The sequence below is a fragment of the Scyliorhinus canicula genome, chromosome 2, assembly GCF_902713615.1.
Source record: "Scyliorhinus canicula chromosome 2, sScyCan1.1, whole genome shotgun sequence".
Classification (NCBI taxonomy): Eukaryota; Metazoa; Chordata; class Chondrichthyes; order Carcharhiniformes; family Scyliorhinidae; genus Scyliorhinus; species Scyliorhinus canicula.
In genome coordinates, this window is record NC_052147.1 from 274,915,885 (window position 1) to 274,936,001 (window position 20,117).

The 20,117-nt window shown below is 47.8% G+C and overlaps 1 protein-coding gene across 2 annotated transcripts in view; it reads right to left on the minus strand.

Moving 5' to 3' along the window:
• Nucleotides 1–20,117, minus strand: part of hspbap1 (hspb associated protein 1) — a 112,797-nt gene that overhangs the window by 49,316 nt on the left and 43,364 nt on the right. For both annotated transcript variants that reach the window (XM_038790077.1, XM_038790078.1), the window contains exons 3-4: nt 15,948–16,132; nt 5,254–5,390 (exon numbers count right to left, since the gene is read on the minus strand). In XM_038790077.1, coding sequence (XP_038646005.1) covers nt 5,254–5,390; nt 15,948–16,132 — 322 coding nt within the window. The remainder of the gene's footprint in view (nt 1–5,253; nt 5,391–15,947; nt 16,133–20,117) is intronic.

Sequence of the window (20,117 nt, forward strand, 5' to 3'; positions counted from 1 at the left end):
GGACTTCAACTAGGTCACAAACCCAAGCCTGGATAAAATCGACTGAAAAATCTCTGCCAAAACTTCTAACCTCATTTGAGACTTGGCACAAGAGACAGGTCTAGTGGATGGTTTTGAGATTGCTGCACACTGCAGGAACAAGTCTTTAGTTCTTTCACCGGCACAACATTTGAAACTTAGGGATCACTTCTCTCAATCTGACTTCAAAGTCGGCTTCCAAGGTTGTACCCGGCCAGCTCATCCAAACAAACAGATCACAACTTTTTTTTGATCGTAGTCCAACCTCTGCAACTTTCACCCCTACTTTTGTTCAGCCAAAACTAAATTACCGAAGCTTTTGGATGGAGCAAGTTACAGGCTTGTTGTACAATAACAGGACTCCAGATGTATCTCCCACATGCCCATGGGACATGGCCAAAGCTTCCTCAGAGGGGCAGTCATTTATGATGCCGCAAAACATTCGAAGCTGAGACACATTCAGAATCTTGAAAAATAGAGTTTGGAGAAATTACATAAACCAAGCAGATTTATACAACTTAGTTAAGTCTGCAATGCAACTCAGCGCACTCTTCTAACAAAGCATGTTCTCTCATGTAAAAACAGAAAATGCTGGAAAAACTCCACAGGTGTGGGAGCATCTGTGAAGAGAGAGAGAAACAGGGATAACAGGCTGTAACTTCCAACCAGCATTTGCAAGCGATGGCCTGCTCGAATTATAAGACTTAATGCACATTTACCTGCTCTTGAAAACTGCGCTGACACCTCCAATATCCAGAGCTGCCTGGGGGGTGCATCGGAAGAGTCCCACAGGGCCGCAGCATAGTCAAGCTCTGGCAGATTCAGGGAGGCCATGCCACTTTTTTTTTACTGCACTGGCCTGCCAAAGTAAGTGGATGGGATTGGAGGTCGGAGGGGGGGGGGAGGAGGAGGAGGAGGAGGAGGAGGAGAGAGAGTTGCCGTGGGGTGAAGGATGGATTGTGGGGGTCAGGTCAGATCGGAAATGAGAGTCGGGCCTGCGCACTAGTCTCGTGTGGATGGGGCTTGGGGAATTCGCATGGGGGGTTGGGGATGATTAGTTGGGGAGTCGGAGGAGTCCCATGGCAGGAATCAGCTATAGGAATTAGGAGCAGAAGTGGGCAATTCAGCCCCTCGAGCCTGCTCCATCGTTCAATCAGATCCTGGCTTCTCTTCGTGGTCTCAAATCCACCTCCCTCCTATCCTTTTAACCCATTTTTTAATCTGAAATATACTTAGGGTATTTAAAATAATTATGCAGAATTAAGAAGTGGTTTTGTTTCTTCTAACTTTTTCGGAGTAACTATTAGCATAACCCTAACAGAACCATCCAAAGTTAGCGATTTAACTTCATTTGAAGCTGGTTCCCAGCGCAGCACAACTGTCCAGAGCAAGTTAGCGCTTCTGGACAATTGCCATGCGAATGCTTACCTGAGAGGAACTCTCCAGCACACCTTTGGGGTAGTGCCCCCCTGAAATCCGACACTGGGGAGCCAGGAAATTATGAGCCATTTTTGAGAGTCCAAGGTGACACGTCTTCAGAATTGTTCCAAAGTGGAGTCACATTGGACTCGAAACATTAACTCGGTTTCTCTCTCCCTCATTGTTGCCAGACCTGCTGAGCTTTTCCACACTTTTTGTTTTTCTTTTAGATCTCCAGCATTCACAGTATTTTGCTTTTATATCAGATTCTTCTCTCATTTGTGCTTGGGAAAACTGGCAACCAGAAATGTGGTAAAGCTTCAAATGCTCTCTTCTATAGTAACATCCACTTCCTTGAATGTCTAACACAGTAATTGCAATCAATTAATAAGGTTAATAAAGCTTGCATTCCCTTGTGTGTAGAAGATTAATGGAATATCTAATTGAGGTGTTTAAGGTGACTAAAAGGATTTAAATCGGATAGATAGAAAGGAACCATTTCTTCTGGTGTGGTGTACTCTCCCTCCCCATCTCACAATTATCCTTGAGCTGGAGTAACTCTTGTGGTTATGGTATTCCCACAATAGCAAGCAATATTGATCCATTCATGATGAACAAATAACGATGCAAGTCTAAGTTGCAATGTTGACCCAAAGATGAACTCTGAAGTTATTGGGTTCCCATCCTGACCGGGGTGGGGGCAGCAAGGTTACGCAGTGGCTAGCACTGCTGTATCACGGCGCCAAGGTCCCATGTCCGATCCCGGCCCTGGGTCACTGTCTGTGTGGAGTTTGCACATTCTCCCCTTGTTCGCGTGGGTTTCACCCCCACAACCGAAATATGTGCAGGATAGGTGGATTGGTTCCGCTAAATTGCCCTTAATTGGAAAAAATTAATTGGGTACTCTAAATTTTTTTGAAAAACAGCATCCTGACTTGGAAATATATCACTGTTTCTTCAATGTCGCTGAATCAAAACCTGTGAACCACTTTCCAATGGTTCATTGCAGTGTTAATGTAAGCCTACGTGTGACAATAATAAAGATTATTATTATTAGCTACCAAGGGGGAGTGAGTTTAGATATTCGTTCCCTTAGGCGCCAGAGTATACGCTTTTGGAGCAAATGTTGCTCCCAGATTGGGGGGGGGGGGAAGGTAGGATTGAGGATATATATGGGTGGTTGAGAGAGCAGGGCAAAGCATTAGTGAAAAGGATCAAGAGGAAGTGGAAGAGGAGTTGGGAAGGGAGGTAGGATGGGGACTTTGGTGCGAAGTGCTGCGCGGAGTAAATTCAACCTCCTCCTGTGCAAGGATGAGTCTTATACAATTTAAGGTGGTGCACAAGGTCCACATGACTCAGGCTTGGATGAGTGTTTCTTTTTTTAGGAGATAGCAGACAGGTGAGAGAGGTGTGGGAGGGGGCCGCTGAACCATGCCCATATGTTCTGGGGGTGTGAGGAGTTGGGGAACATTTGGGAGGCAGTGTATGGGAACTTATCAAGGATTGTAGAGGTAGAGATGAAGTCGGACCCTATGGTGGTGATCTTTGGGGTGACGGAGATGCCAGAGCTGCACGAAGGGAAGGGGGCCGATGCCATCATCTTCACCTCTCTGATTGCCCACCGACAAATTCTCTGGAGCTGTTTGACCGGGGGACCAGGGACCTGGGTTCGATTCCCGGCTTGGGTCACTGTCTGTGCAAAGTCTGCACGTTCTCCCCGTGTCTGTGTGGGTTTCCTCCGGGTGCTCCGGTTTCATCCCACAGTCCAAAGATGTGCTGGTTATGAGGATTGGCCATGATAAATTGCCCTTAGTGTCCGAAAAGGTTAGGTGGGGTTGCTGTGTTCTGGGGATAGGGTGGAGGCGTGGACTTAAGTAAGGTGCTCTTTCCAAGGGCTGGTACAGACTCATTAGGCCAAATGGCCTCTTTCTGCACTGTAGATTCTATGATTCGCAGATATTTCAGAGGGTTGTAGGATTGGAGGAGATTGTAGAGGTCTGGATTGGAAGATCATGGAGGGATTTAAAAGCAAGGATGAGAATTTTAAAATCAAGACGACGCTTAAGTGGGAGCTAACGCAGATCAGCAAGCGCAAGGGTGTTGGCTAAACATGCCTTGGTATGGATAATATGCATACATAAACCAGTCAAAAATCAGTTCGAGCAAGTAGCTAGTGGAGCAGCAAAGGGGAAATCTGCACAAATGTTAACTTCTGGTTTCACAATCATGTCTGTTAAAATGAGCACAGTCAAAAAACCTTGCCTCATAGGTTGACCAGATGAAAAATGGCACTAGTGTAGTACATTTAATTTTGTTAATTTACATTGTGAACAGATTCTGGAAGGAATTCAACACCAGTATCTGGCCAAGGAGAGATAAATCTTTAGTGCTGCTGGCAATGCCTCAAACCCTGCTAAAACTATAGTGGCAGTATGGGTTTAGAATCATCGAATTTTACTGCACACAAGGAGACCAGCCAGCCTGTTGCTCCTGTGTTGAACATCTCTCTGAAAGAGTTGTCCTTTTAGACACACTCACCTGATCCATTAATTATTTTCTTTATCAGTTCATTTTTTAAAAGCTGTAGCAGATTCTCCTTCCACTGCTGCTTCTGGTAGGAAATTCAAATTCGTAACAATCCTCTGCCTAAAAAAAATCTCTTAACCTCTCGCCAGGTCCTTCAAAGAAATTCTCAAAACAGACCATTAGGTCGTTATTAGATTTCTGTTTGTGGAATAGAACATAGAACAGTACAGCACAGAACAGGCCCTTCGGCCCTCGATGTTGTGCCGAGCAATGATCACCCTACTCAAACCCATGTATCCACCCTGTACCCGTAACCCAACAACCCCCACCCCCTAACCTTACTTTTTAGGACACTACGGGAAATTTAGCATGGCCAATCCACCTAACCCGCACATCTTTGGATTGTGGGAGAAAACCGGAGCACCCGGGAGGAAACCCACGCACACACGGGGAGGACGTGCAGACTCCGCACAGACAGTGACCCAGCCGGGAATCGAACCTGGGACCCTGGAGCTGTGAAGCATTTATGCTAACCACCATGCTACCGTGCTGCCCCTTTTAGACACACTCACTTGTTGTCTGCAGATTGGCTGCAGGTTTCCTACACTGCAACGATCATTACACTTCAAAATTACTTTATAATAATAATCTTTATTGTCACAAGTAGGCTTACATTAACACTGCAATGTTAACAACACACGGCGCCTGTTCGTGTACAGTGGGAGAATTCAGAATGTCCAAATTACCTAACAAGCACGTGTTTCGGGACTTGTGGGAGGAAACCGGAGCATCCTGAGGAAACCCACGCAGACACGGGGAGAACGTGCAGACTCCACACAGACAGTGACCCAAGCCGGGAATCGAACCTGGGATCCTGGCACTGTGAAGCATACTGTGCCGCCCGGTTGAAAGTGCTTTGGGAGGTCCTGAAAAGTGTTTTATGAACACAAGTCTTTCCCTTTTTTCCTTCTGTAGTGCTGAGGGCAACTGTAAATTTCCACCCAGGACCCTGGCTGTGTTTGGCTAATTTAGTACCAAACAGTAATTGAATTTAGGTCCCACAGACAGCACAGTGCTTTCTTGTTTACAACCCACTTACTTACTTGTCGGGAAACCACGGTGATGACCCTCTTAATTGCCATTTACAGGCCTTGCAAAGGTGGGGGAGGGATAGAGGAAGGAGGAAACTGTTTCCCTGCCTTGTCAGTCAGCTAATTATGAGTAGGGAAGGAGAAATGGCAAGTAAATATTGTAATCGGAGAAAGCCATCCAAAATGAATTTCGCAATACCTTCCTTGTACTTGCAACACCAGATTGCATCCATAGGAATCAAGATGACAGGGCGTGTTTGCTGCTTCACTGCCAATCCATAGTGTGCTGTCCCGTCCATCTCTCCCAGGGAACCCAAAGTCAGACCAAATTACATCCTACTAAAGAAATGAACACATTAATATGCCATCACTGGCTTTTCAAGCCTTCATTCTGCACAGTCTCCTTACACAACTCCTCTTAATTAGTCTCCATTGATGCTACTCTGTGTCTGAACTTCAGAAGGAATGTATGTAGGTGGAGTCATTAAACGGAGTACTCTCTCAGGTGGATGAAAATAATTCTCCAGCCCGACTTCAAAGTTGGGATGTGGAGTTCTCCTGGTTTCCTGGCCAACATTCATCCCTCCATCGTCATCATTGAATAAAACAAACAGCTTATATGGTCATTAGCACATTGCTGTTTGCGTGAGCTCGCTGTGTGTGAGTTAGCTGGAGCTTTCCGTACTTTGCAACACTTTAAAAGTGCTTTGGGACATTCTGAAGTTACAGAAATGCAACTCTTTTCATTAAGGAGTCAACCAAAAATGACGGATCCTCCACTTTTCCTTGCCATTCACTGGCTCTCTTTTATTACTTCACAGCGGCAGACTGAGCCTAATCTGATTTATAGAGGGCCTTACAGCTGGATGGAGAACGGATATGTTTATTCCGCTAGCCTGGCCTGGACATGAGCCCAATTCTGAGTGAAAATACAGTGAACTAATCGGTGCACCACCCAGTCCTCGAAGACACAAACAATATTTGACCGGGCGTTTTGTTGCCTTCACTGTCTGTATTGCACTGCTCTTTTCTTCCTTTTCTAAAGGAATCGGAGTCTCCAATATTGCACATTTCACCACATCTTATTATCAAAATCCATTTTGTCACCTACATCATGTCTAAATTAAAAGCTGGAATCTTCTGTTTGTTAACAAGCCAGTCTTGAGGGAAATTACACAAACCAATTTGTTAAGTGTAATATGTTGATGTCATCCAGGACTGATCACAGCCCGAATGCTGCCAGCTGCATGAGATCATGTATTGGTGACTTCTTGTTAATAATCAGTGCTCATGCCAGATGCCGTGTGTTTTCAAGTATTTTATTTTTTTCTTAACATATTCTCAATTTCAAACACATGGACTCTTTCCTTTCCAATTCCAGATTTGTTTGCAATAGAAGAATAGCAAGATTCAACCCCTCCATTTGTTGGTCGGTCAATTCAAGTTTCAAGTTGTTTCCAGAGGCAGGAGGGTTGGTAAACCAGACAGCACACATTTAAAGTGATTTGCAAACAAACTTAAGTGGGAGGGAGGAAAGTTTTTTTTTTTAAATGCAGCGTATGATGATGATCTGGGCTGCAGGGGAATGAGGTATATACCTGAAGCGGAAAAGAAACTCAGGTCTATTTGGGAAAAGGCAGAAGAGGTGGGATTAATTGGATAGCCCTTGTAAAGAGTCGGCAAATGTACTGAATCGCCTTTGTCTGTGCTATAACATTATTAACAATCCATAGGCAGGAAGTGGCGAGTTGGTCCATCAACAGAAAATTCTGGAAGTGCTCACCCTGTCAGGCAGCATTAATGCAGAGAGAAATTGTGCTAACGTTTGATCGTCAGATGAAAGAAAGATCATGGAGCTGAAACATTAACTCTGTTTCGCTCTCCACAGACGCTGTCTGACAGGATGAGCATTTCTAGCATCCGCAGTATTCTGCTTTAGTTGAGCGGGTGTCTCTAGCCAGCCCACGCACCATGTTGGCTGGACCATGATGGTTAAACACATTTTTCCCCCACCACCCACACCTCACCCTCCCTCCTAGCCCTGCAACCAGGAAATTTCCTGAGAGGTGCAGAAGACGAGACAGATTTAAAAATCCATGTGGATCAATGATTTGAAGAACGTTCATAGAGGGTGCCATGTGGACCTTCAACTGTATCCAGATAACTCTGTATCATGCTTTAATAATAATAATAATTTTTATTGTCACAAGTAGGCATACATTAACACTGCAATAAAGTTACTGTGAAAATCCCCATGTCACCACATTTCGGCGTCTGTTCGGTTTCACAGAGGGAGAATTCAGAATGTCCAATTCACCCAACAAGCATGTCTTTCGGGACTAGTGGGAGGAAACCGGTGCACCCGGAGGGAATTCACGCAATCACGGGGAGAAAGTGCAGACTCCGCCCAGACAGTGACCCAGCCAGGGATCAAACCTGGGACCCTGGTGCTGTGAAGCCACAGTGCTAACCAATGTTCTACCGTGCTGCACTAGATCAATGGGGGAGGTACCCTGGCTATAGGATGGAACGGAGAAAGGTGATAGAATACTGTTTGAACATACAAAATATCTTCATGGCACTGCTATCAGTTTAATTTTCTAAGTCTTTTATTTGGGATCTAAAACTTGATAAACATCAGTAGATAGCTGACTACAATCTTCTTTTTAAAAAAATAATCCTCTTCCTCTGGCTTTTTCTAAGACATTTATTCAATGTAATGGGAGCGATAATCCTGCAGGAAAACACTTGGGCTGAAAATATATGACCTGCAACAAAACAAAACAAAACCGTATAGTTCATATTCCCTGATAGAAATTTATAGCTGGCGATAACAACCATTCTAAAATGAGCAGGATGAAATTATGTTAATTTCTAACATTTAGCAATCAGTAATGAAGAGCTGACATCTTTGCTCTTAAGTTTGTTTTTTTTATTTCTTCTGGCAATTCATTCAAAGAGACACGCGGGACTAAATGTACTGGGAAGACATGCATCAAAGAAAACGAAGCTTAGAACTTTGGCAAAAAGATTTATCAAAAGCTAGCACAATATCTCCAATGAAACTCCCTGTAGCAGCTGCACATAGACCTTATTCAGGTTGCAAAAGCCACAGAAGGAGTTACTAACCTCCAGCTGTGTTTTGCGGTTTACTGTCATGGTGCAATAGTGCAATGGGTCTGGCACTGGGCTTGATGTGGAGGCTGAGTTCAAACCCCACCAAGGCACATTGTGAATTTAGAACATAGAACATAGAACAGTACAGCACAGAACAGGCCCTTTGGCCCTCAATGTTGTGCCGAGCCATGATCACCCTACTCAAACCCACGTATCCACCCTATACCGTAACCCAACAACCCCCCCCCCTTAACCTTACTTTTATTAGGACACTACGGGCAATTTAGCATGGCCAATCCACCTAACCCGCACATCTTTGAATTAATTTGTGGGTTGACGCCAGGATATAACTATCCTTAAAAAACACACCTAGTTCACTGCTAGTTCAGAGAAGGAAACCTGCCACCATTGACCCTACACATGATTCCAGTCCCACGCTATGATCCTTACTGCCCTCCAGAGTGGTGTGGTGGAAACTCAAAATGAAATGAAATGAAAATCGCTTATTGTCACAAGTAGGCTTCAAATGAGGTTACTGTGAAAAGCCCCTAGTCGCCACGTTCCGGCACCTGTTCAGGGAGGATGGTACAGGAATTGAACCGTGCTGCTGGCCTGCCTTGGTCTGCTTTCAAAGCCAGCGATTTAGCCATGTGCTGAACCAGCCCCAATAGAATTTGCAAAATTAGGCAATTGGCCCAGCATGCCAGTGCCAGCTCTTCATATTGTGGCAAAGATGCTGGATGTTTGACCAGAACATACGCAACATAAAGCCCAAAATGATGCACCATTTCCATATTGCTTCCAAGGAGCAATTCAATATACGTCAAATCCAGCTGATGGTTTTGCATGTTAAGTGCTCCATTCTAGTTAACTATGCTTCTTTTAGCTGAGGGAAGTAACAGTTGGTTGCAGGGCTCTGCGCCTGTCTGTATCTGATACAATCATTCATGTAATTGCTGATGCTCAGTTGGCTGTATGATTGCTTTTTACAATGTGACTGCGAGTAGTGAAGGACAGTGCTGCAATGCACCATCAGGCAGTGCTTTCTTTTCAAAAACAGAAAGTGCTGTAAAATCTCAGCAGGTCTCACAGCATTTGTGGAGAGAGAACAGAGCTAACGTTTCGAGTTTGGATGACTCTTTGTCAAAGCTTTCTTTTCTCTGCCCTACTGTGAGGTTGCTAATAAGCTGCTGTAATGCTGCTGGGCTCCCATAGGGCATGTTAAGTCTTGGTCGGCTGCAAGGCAAATGTAGATTGCAAGGGACTGGCTAAGATCAGAAGGTCTGTTAAAACAGCTCCTTCCTGGCAGAACATTTCAGCAGTTTTGGATTTGGCTGGCAGATGATCGTTCACTTCCTCCACTCAACACATCTTGCACCGACGCACAAAAAGTTAATCGTGCCACAACTTTAACACGAGATGTCCATCAAAAGCAGGCTCAAAAACATTGAGCGCACATGAAGGTGGAGGCCCCAGTAAAGTACAGAAGGCACCCTGTTGGATTGAAACCGAGGGCCAATCTCAATGACCCAGTGGTTTCTGGCAGATGTTAAAAAAGACCCTGTGGATCCTCAGGAAGGTGAACAGTGAGTTGTCCTGGTGTTCCGGTCAGCATTCTTCCACTTAACCAGCATCTCCAAAACTTACTGTTGTTGGTAAAAGGGAAAAATTACTGCATGGGCTTTCATTGTGCTTCCAGAGTAATCAACAATATATTCTGAAAAGTTCCTTTGAAATATGATGTCATTAAATGTAAAAAGAAATGTTAGAACAGGGAGGTATTCTCCCCATCGTGAATGCCGTTGCGTTTCACGACGGCGCGAACAGGTCCCGGGCACAACCGGTTCATGCCACTCCAGCCTCCTTACGTGGCGCCAAATGGGTGCCGCGCCAACCCGAGCATGCACAGTTGGGTCAGCTCAATCCTGCACATGCGCGGGGAACTTCTTGCGCGCGCCGGCCCCTCACCAACATGGCGCCGGTGTTCTGGGGCCGCCCGTGAAAGGAGATAGGCCCTGGGAGGGGTGAGGGGGGGGAGGAAAGAGGCTGGCCCGCCGATTGGTGGGCCCCGATCGCGGGCCAGACCCCAATGGAGCCCCCCCCCCCCCCCCCCCCCCAGTGTGCGAGTCCCCCTCCCGCCCTCCACAGGCACCCCCAAGCATTCCCGCACAGTTCCCACTGGCAACGACCAGGGGTGGACGGTGCCGGCGGGACCCTGTCGTGTCGGTGCGGCCGCTCGGCCCAACTAGGCCGGAGAATCGCTGCTCGTCATTTGTGGCAAGTTTTGCCATTTGCGGCGAGTTTTGCGCACCGCTGGTTTTGGTGGGCGGGGATCACATGCGGCGTGGTGAGACCCACGCGGCACCCCGGGGATTATCCCACCCGCCGTTTTGGGGGGGGGGGGGGGGGGGGGGCAGGTGGGGAGAGAATACTGCCCAGTTTTCCTACATTATAACAGAAAATACACTCCAAAAGTTGAATTCTGGATGGCCTGAGTTCATAGAAGGCTTTATTTTGCTGTAGTCAATCTTCTTTGTATGTTTTTTAGGACTGAGTTTAGGAGGAACTTCTTCATCCAAAGGTTTGTGAATCTATGGAATTCCTTGCCCAGTGAAGCAGTTGAGGCTCCTTCATTAAATGTTTTTAAAATAAAGATTGATAGTTTTTTTGAAGAATAAAGGGATTAAGGGTTATGGTGTTCGGGCTGGAAAGTGGAGCTGAGTCCACAAAGGATCAGCCATGATCTCACTGAATGGCGGAGCAGGCTCGAGGGGCCAGATGGCCTACTCCTGCTCCTAGTTCTTATGTTATGTTCTTATGTTATGTTCTTATGTTATGTTTTCTGTCTTGCTAAACACACGTTATATTAGAAGACGTTGCAGTAGGCAACAGCACTTGGTGTGTTTGTAATGTTTTGGGTTTTTTCTTTTACAGTAGCATCAAGAGCCACAGAACGATCCTATGAACTAGTTTGCATGCTCAAAAATCTCAGTGTGTCTCCAAGTGTCCAATATCGAGGTAATTTTGGCGAGTCCAGGAGCTGAACCCTTAACACTGTGTTTTGCTTTACAGATTACATCATTTGACATCACATCATCTTAACTTCAGAAAAAAAAATGCCTTGGACTGTGATTTAAGAGACAAGTACAAACACATGCTTTTAAGTATATTGCCTTCGGAGACAGAAAATAATGGAAGTTGTTCAATGTGAACCTTCAGAGTACGGTTTCTGATTAACCTTACACACCAGTTTGCTGTCTCGACTGACCACAAAGACGTATTTCGCCTGCAACACACTCTGATGGCTTTGAGGAAGCCAGCCTTACATTTTGAATGAATTGTTAAAATTGTACCTCTCAAACTTAATGAGTTGCCTGTAAAATACATCTACATGCACCTTGAAAAGATCAACAGGAATTGGACAGCATAACCGCTTCCTGGGGAAACAGATTAATCTGTCCAAAAACACTGGACGATTGATGAGTCATGTCTCATCCAACAATAACAGCACCAAACACTTACATATCAAGACCTTCCTGCACTGAACTTGGTTTCTGGCCTATCCTGATGCATATACAGTTAGACAACATTTTCTCCAAATGAATAAATTTTAAATCCCTCCATACCTAGTCAGCCTTCTCTGCACCACCTTCAATGCCAGTGTATCTTTTCTTTTTAATTTAGAGTACCCAATTCATTTTTTCCAATTAAGGGGCAATTTAGCCTGGCCAATCCACCTAGCCTGCACATTTTTGGGTTGTGGGGGTGAAACCCACGCAAACACGGGGCGAATGTGCAAACTCCACATGGACAGTGACCCAGAGCCGGGCTCGAACCTGGGACCTCGGCGCCGTGAGGCAGCAGGGCTAACCCACTGAGCAACCGTGCTGACCCAGTGTATATTTTCTAAGGGGTCCACAACTTTTTACAGATCCTTTTATCCCTAATGCACAGGAATCTCAATCAATATTTGACAATAATGTTTTTATTCTTAAAGAAAGAAATGCATACAGCGCCTTTCACAAACTCAGGGCATCCCAAACCTCTCTAAAGCCAATGAAGTACATCCGAAGTTACTGTTGCAATGTGGGAAATGCAGTGGTCAATTTACACACAGCATAGTACCTCAACCAGCAATGCAATAACCACCGATCTGCTTTTAGTGATATTGATTACAGGATCAATATCAGCCACAACACCAGAGACAGCTTCCCTGGTGTTCCTTGAAATTGTGATGTGTGATCTTTTATGCCCAGATGAGGCAGCATACAGGGAATCTGTTTAGCATCTCATCCAAAATGCTGATATCTTATTCAAACCATTTTGCAAAATGATTAACAAAATTCTTCATTCTTCCTCATTCTTCCAGCGGAGCAGGCAGAGAGGGGAGTGATTTTTTGGTAAGGACAACGGAGGGTAAGCTGAATTTATGTTTTTTAACTAACTTTCTTTTCGGAGTTGTTTTTGTTTCAGAGCAGCAGGACACCGGAAGTCGGCCGTGGGGATTTCTGGGAAGGTGTGTAGTACCTGTATATAAGTTGGGCAGTTCCCCTTAGTAACAAGTAACAAGTATACCGCTTTGGATACTGGTGGGAGCCGCTTTGGATACTGGTGGGGGGGGGGGGGGGGGGGCTTACCAGGGGTAAGCCATGGGGTACAGGTCTCTGGCAGAGAGCAGGGACAGGAATTAATGTTGCAGATTCCGGGTTTAGATATTTCAGTAAGCTCAGGCAAGGTGTTAAAAGAGGGGGAGGGATGGCATTGTTAGTCAAGGACAGTATTACGGTGGCAGAAAGGATGTTTGATGAGGACTCGTCTACTGTGGTAGTATGAGCTGAGGTTAGAAACAGGAACGGAGAGGTCACCCTGTTGGGTGTTTTCTATAGGCCTCCGAAAAGTTCCAGAGATGTAGAGGAAAGGATTGCAAAGATGATTCTGGATAGGAGCGAAAGTAACAGGGTAGTTCTTATGGGGGACTTTAACTTTCAAAATATTGACTGGAAACACTATAGTTCGAGTACTTTAGATGGGTCCGTTTTTGACAATGAGTGCAGGAGGGTTTCCTGACACAGTATGTAGATAGGCCGACAAGAGGCAAGGCCACATTGGATTTGGTACTGGCTGATGAACCAGGACAGGTGTTAGATTTGGATGTAGGTGAGCACTTTGGTGATAGTAACCACAATTCGGTTAAGTTTACTTTAGCGATAGAAAGGGATAGGTATATACGGCAGGGCAAGAGTTATAGCTGGGTGAAAGGCAATTATGATGCGATGAGGCAAGACTTAGGATGCATAGGATGGGGAAGGAAACTGCAGGGGATGGGTACAATGGAAATGTGGAGCTTGCTCAAGGAACAGCTACTGCGCGTCTTTGATAAGTATGTCCCTGTCAGGCAGGAAGGAAGTGGTGGAGCGAGGGAACCGTGGTTTACTAAAGTAGTTGAATCACTTGTCAAGAGGAAGGAGGCTTATGTAAAGATGAGACGTGAACGTTCATTTAGGGCGCTCGAGAGTTACAAGTCAGCTAGGAAAGGCCTAAAGAGAGAGCTAAGAAGAGCCAGGAGGGGACATGAGAAGTCTTTGGTAGGTAGGATCAAGGATAACCCTAAAGCTTTCTATAGGTATGTCAGGAATAAAAGAATGACTAGGGTAAGAGTACGGCCAGTCAAGGACAGTAGTGGGAAGTTGTGCGTGGAGTCCGAGGAGATAGGAGAGTTGCTAAATGAATATTTTTCTTCAGTATTCACGCAGGAAAAAGACAATGTTGTCGAAGAGAATACTGAGATACAGGCTACTAGGCTAGAAGGGCTTGAGGTTCATAAGGAGGAGGTGTTAGCAATTCTGGAAAGTGTGAAAATAGGTAAGTCCCCTGGCCAGATGGGATTGATCCTAGGATTCTCTGGGAAGCTAGGGAGGAGATTGCTGAGCCTTTGGCTTTGATCGTCATTGTCTACAGGAATAGTACCAGAAGACTGGAGGATAGCAAATGTTGTCCCCTTGTTCATGAAGGGGAGTAGAGGTAACCCCGGTAACTATAAACCAGTGAGCCTTACTTCTTTCTGTGTGGGCAAAGTCTTGGAAAGGTTTATAAGAGATAGGATTTATAATCATATAGAAAGGAATAATTTGATTAGGGATAGTCAACACAGTTTTGTGAAGGGTAGGTCGTGCCTCACAAACCTTATTGAGTTCTTTGAGAAGGTGACCAAACAGGTGGACGAGGGTAAAGCAGTTGATGTGGTGTATATGGATTTCAGTAAAGCATTTGATAAGGTTCCCCATGGTAGGCTATTGCAGAAAATACAAAGGCATGGGATTCAGGGTGATTTAGCAGTTTGGATCAGAAATTGGTTAGCTGTAAGAGGACAGAGGGTGGTGGTTGATGGGAAATGTTCAGTTACTCGTGGTGTACCACAAGGATCTGTTTTGGGGCCACTGCTGTTTGTCATTTTTATAAATGACCTGGAGGAGGGCATAAAAGGATGGGTGAGTAAATTTGCAGATGACACTAAAGTCGGTGGAGTTGTGGACAGTGCAGAAGGATGTTGCAGGTTACAGAGGGACATAGATAAGCTGCAGAGCTGGGCTGACAGGTGGCAAATGGAGTTTAATGCAGAAAAGTGTGAGGTGATTCATTTTGGAAGGAGTAACATGAATACAGAGTACTGGGCTAATGGTAAGATTCTTGGTAGTGTGGATGAGCAGAGAGATCTCGGTGTCCATGCACATAGATCCTTGAAAGTTGCCACCCAGGTTGATAGGGTTGGTAAGAAGACGTACGGTGTGTTAGCTTTTTTTGGTAGAGGAATTGAGTTTCGGAGCCATGAGGTCATGTTGCAGTTGTACAAAACTCTGGTGCGGCCGCATTTGGAGCATTGCGTGCTGTTCTGGTCGCCGCATTATAGGAAGGATGTGGAAGCATTGGAAAGGGTGCAGAGGAGATTTACCAGGATGTTGCCTGGTATGGAGGGAAGATCTCATGAGGAAAGGCTGAGGGACTTAAGGCTGTTTTCATTAGAGAGAAGGTTAAGAGGAGACTTAATTGAGGCATGTAAGATGATCAGAGGATTAGATAGGGTGGACAGTGAGAGCCTTTTTCCTCGGATGGTGATGGTTAGCATGAGGAGACATAGCTTTAAATTGAGAGGAGATAGATATAGGACAGATGTCAGAGGTAGGTTCGTTACTCAGAGAGTAGTAAGGGCGTGGAATGCCCTGCCTGCAACAGTAGTGGACTCACCAACTGATGTACCATCAATCGGACTCGAGTCGTGAAGAAGTTCCATATATCAGGCTTTAATCAACTAGTTGTGTGCCCGGCAGTCGACTTACAGAGAAAGGCCGACTACCGGGAGGTACGGGTTCTTATACCCCGCCTCTTAGGCGGGACTACTTGCCTCTCGGCCAATGGGTGAGCAGTCACATGACTAGCCTCAACCAATCAGCAGAGAGGCACATGACCGACCTGAGCCAATGGGCAGCGAGTGCTCTGCACCAATGGCAGATAGGTACCGTAAACCTCCTAGTTATACCACCACACCAACATTAAGGGCATTTAAATGGTCATTGGATAAACATATGGATGATAAGGGAATAGTGTAGATGGGCTTTAGAGTGGTTTCACAGGTTGCGCAACATCGAGGGCCGAAGGGCCGGTACTGCACTGTAATGTTCTATGTTCTAAATGGGACCTGGGTTTATAATGGTGCAGGGAATTCTCGGACATCTGGTGAAGGCCAGTTTAGTCGGGACACATTTTGAACTGCTTGGTTACCTGAAATGCCTCGGCTTTTTCCTCAAACGTCATGGCGATGTACTTGTAGTCAGCATAGGCCCAATACTGAGAGCGAGGGAAAGGATTAAACAGTCCAGCCGAGGCATCGGATTCGCCGTGAAGCCAGACTAAGAACTCCTGCAGTGTGGCCTGTATGTACTCACAGTGTGTTTCAAACTGAGGAACTAGGGAAGACAAACAGAGAAGGTAACTGTGTTGTGTACAGTAAAGTATCCTAGCATCGTTTTTCTCAGTATTTTGTGCATTGTATTTGTGTGTAATGTTCCCATTTTTAACTCATGCAGTAAGAATTGCTAGAACCAGGATTTCCCAAACTTTTGCAGTCATGGAACCCTTTTGACCTTGCAAGAGTACTAACGGAACCCCTGAGAAACATTCTTATTATGTTGAAGAGTTCAACCAAAAACAATTGGTAGATTTTGCACAATAAGAACATTAAAAAAATAAGATTAATTATATTTCTTATAGGTATACATTTTTATAATTAAAAAGTTCCCTATCCAAAAAGAGTACTCAAGTCTTATTTTCTTTTTGTCATTTTTAATGGGGCTGATGATGTGGCTCGGGTGAGGCTGGACAACTGGATTCTCATATCACACACACACGCTCACCTCGCTCTCTTACACACACACGCTCACCTCGCTCTCTCACACACACGCGCACCTCGCTCTCTCACACACACGCTCACCTCGCTCTCTCACACACACGCTCACCTCGCTCTCTCACACACACGCGCACCTCGCTCTCTCACACACACGCTCACCTCGCTCTCTCACACACACGCTCACCTCGCTCTCTCTCACACACACGCTCACCTCGTTCTCACACACACACGCTCACCTCGCTCTCACACACACACGCTCACCTCGCTCTCACACACACGCTCACCTCGCTCTCACACACACACGCTCACCTCGCTCACACACACACGCTCACCTCGCTCACACACACACGCTCACCTCGCTCACACACACACACGCTCACCTCGCTCTCTCACACACACACACGCTCACCTCGCTCTCTCTCACACACGCTCACCTCGCTCTCACACACACACGCTCACCTCACTCTCTCTCACACGCGCTCACCTCGCTCTCTCACACACGCGCTCACCTCGCTCTCTCACACACACGCGCACCTCGCTCACACACACGCTCACCTCGCTCACACACACGCTCACCTCGCTCTCACACGCTCACCTCGCTCTCACACACACACGCTCACCTCACTCTCTCACACACACACGCTCACCTCGTTCTCACACACACGCTCACCTCGCTCTCACACACACGCTCACCTCACTCTCTCACACACGCTCACCTCGTTCTCTCACACACATGCTCACCTCACTCTCTCACACACACGCTCACCTCACTCTCTCACACACACACACGCTCACCTCGCTCTCTCACACACACACACGCTCACCCGCTCACACACGCCCGCTCACCCTCGCTCTCTCACACACACCCGCTCACCTCGCTCTCTCACACACACCCGCTCACCTTGCCTCTCTCATACACACTCACCTCGCTCTCTCACACACACGCTCACCTCGCTCTCACCACACACACGCTCACCTCGCTCACACACGCTCACCTCGCTCTCACACACACGCGCGCTCACCTCGCTCTCACACACGCGCGCTCACCTCGCTCTCTCACACACACGCTCACCTCGCTCTCACACACACACGCTCACCTCGCTCTCACACACACACGCTCACCTCGCTCTCACACACACACGCTCACCTCGCTCTCACACACACACACGCTCACCTCACTCTCTCACACACACACGCTCACCTCGCTCTCTCACACACACGCTCACCTCGCTCTCACACACACACACGCTCACCTCACTCTCTCACACACGCGCTCACCTCGCTCTCTCACACACGCGCTCACCTCGCTCTCACACACACGCGCTCACCTCGCTCTCACACACACACGCTCACCTCGCTCTCACACACACACGCTCACCTCGCTCACACACACACGCTCACCTCGCTCACACACACACGCTCACCTCGCTCACACACACACGCTCACCTCGCTCACACACACACACGCTCACCTCGCTCTCTCACACACACACGCTCACCTCGCTCTCTCTCACACACGCTCACCTCGCTCTCACACACACACGCTCACCTCACTCTCTCTCACACACGCGCTCACCTCGCTCTCTCACACACGCGCTCACCTCGCTCTCTCACACACACGCGCACCTCGCTCACACACACGCTCACCTCGCTCACACACACGCTCACCTCGCTCTCACACGCTCACCTCGCTCTCACACACACACGCTCACCTCACTCTCTCACACACACACACCTCGTTCTCACACACACGCTCACCTCGCTCTCTCACACACACGCTCACCTCACTCTCTCACACACGCTCACCTCGTTCTCTCACACACATGCTCACCTCACTCTCTCACACACACGCTCACCTCACTCTCTCACACACACACACGCTCACCTCGCTCTCTCACACACACACACGCTCACCTCGCTCACACACGCCCGCTCACCTCGCTCTCTCACACACACCCGCTCACCTCGCTCTCTCACACACACCCGCTCACCTTGCTCTCTCATACACACTCACCTCGCTCTCTCACACACACGCTCACCTCGCTCTCACACACACACGCTCACCTCGCTCACACACGCTCACCTCGCTCTCACACACACGCGCGCTCACCTCGCTCTCACACACGCGCGCTCACCTCGCTCTCTCACACACACGCTCACCTCGCTCTCACACACACACGCTCACCTCGCTCTCACACACACACGCTCACCTCGCTCTCACACACACGCTCACCTCGCTCTCACACACACACACGCTCACCTCACTCTCTCACACACACACGCTCACCTCGCTCTCTCACACACACGCTCACCTCGCTCTCACACACACACACGCTCACCTCACTCTCTCACACACGCGCTCACCTCGCTCTCTCACACACGCGCTCACCTCGCTCTCACACACACGCGCTCACCTCGCTCTCACACACACGCGCACCTCGCTCTCTCACACACACGCGCACCTCGCTCTCTCACACACACGCGCACCTCGCTCACACACGCTCACCTCGCTCACACACACGCTCACCTCGCTAACACACACGCTCACCTCGCTCACACACACACACGCTCACCTCGCTCTCTCACACACACGCTCACCTCGCTCTCTCACACACACGCTCACCTCGCTCTCACGCACACACGCTCACCTCGCTCACACACACGCTCACCTCGCTCACATACACGCTCACCTCGCTCTCTCACACACACACGCTCACCTCGCTCTCTCACACAAACACGCTCACCTCGCTCTCACACACACGCTCACCTCGCTCTCACACACACACGCTCACCTCGCTCTCACACACACACACGCTCACCTCGCTCTCACACACACACGCTCACCTCGCTCGCTCACACACACACGCGCTCAGCTCGCTCACACACACGCTCACCTCTCTCTCTCACACACGCTCACCTCTCTCTCACACGCTCACCTCTCTCTCAGACGCTCACCTCTCTCTCACACACGCTCACCTCTCTCACACACACGCTCACCTCTCTCACACACACGCTCACCTCTCTCACACACACGCTCACCTCTCTCACACACACGCTCACCTCTCTCACACACGCTCACATCTCTTTCTCACACACGCTCACCTCTCTCTCACACACGCTCACCTCTCTCTCACACACGCTCACCTCTCTCTCTCATACACGCTCACCTCTCTCATACACGCTCACCTCTCTCTCTCATTCACGCTCACCTCGCTCTCTCACACACACACGCTCGCCTCACACTCGCAAACACACGCTCTCACGTATGCTAACCTAGCTCTCTCACACACGCTCACCACACTCTCGCTCACCCCACTCTCACACATACACTCGCTCACCTCACTCTCATGCACACAAACGCTCTCTTTCCCCCTTGCACACCTTCTCTCCCTCCCCATCACGTCTCGCTCGCGCCGCTCTCCCTCCCTCCCTCTCGCGCGCCTCTCTCTCTCTCGCACACCTCTCTCTCTCTCGCACACCTCTCTCTCTCTCTCTCTCTCGCACACCTCTCTCTCTCTCGCACGCCTCTCTCGGCGCTCTCTCGC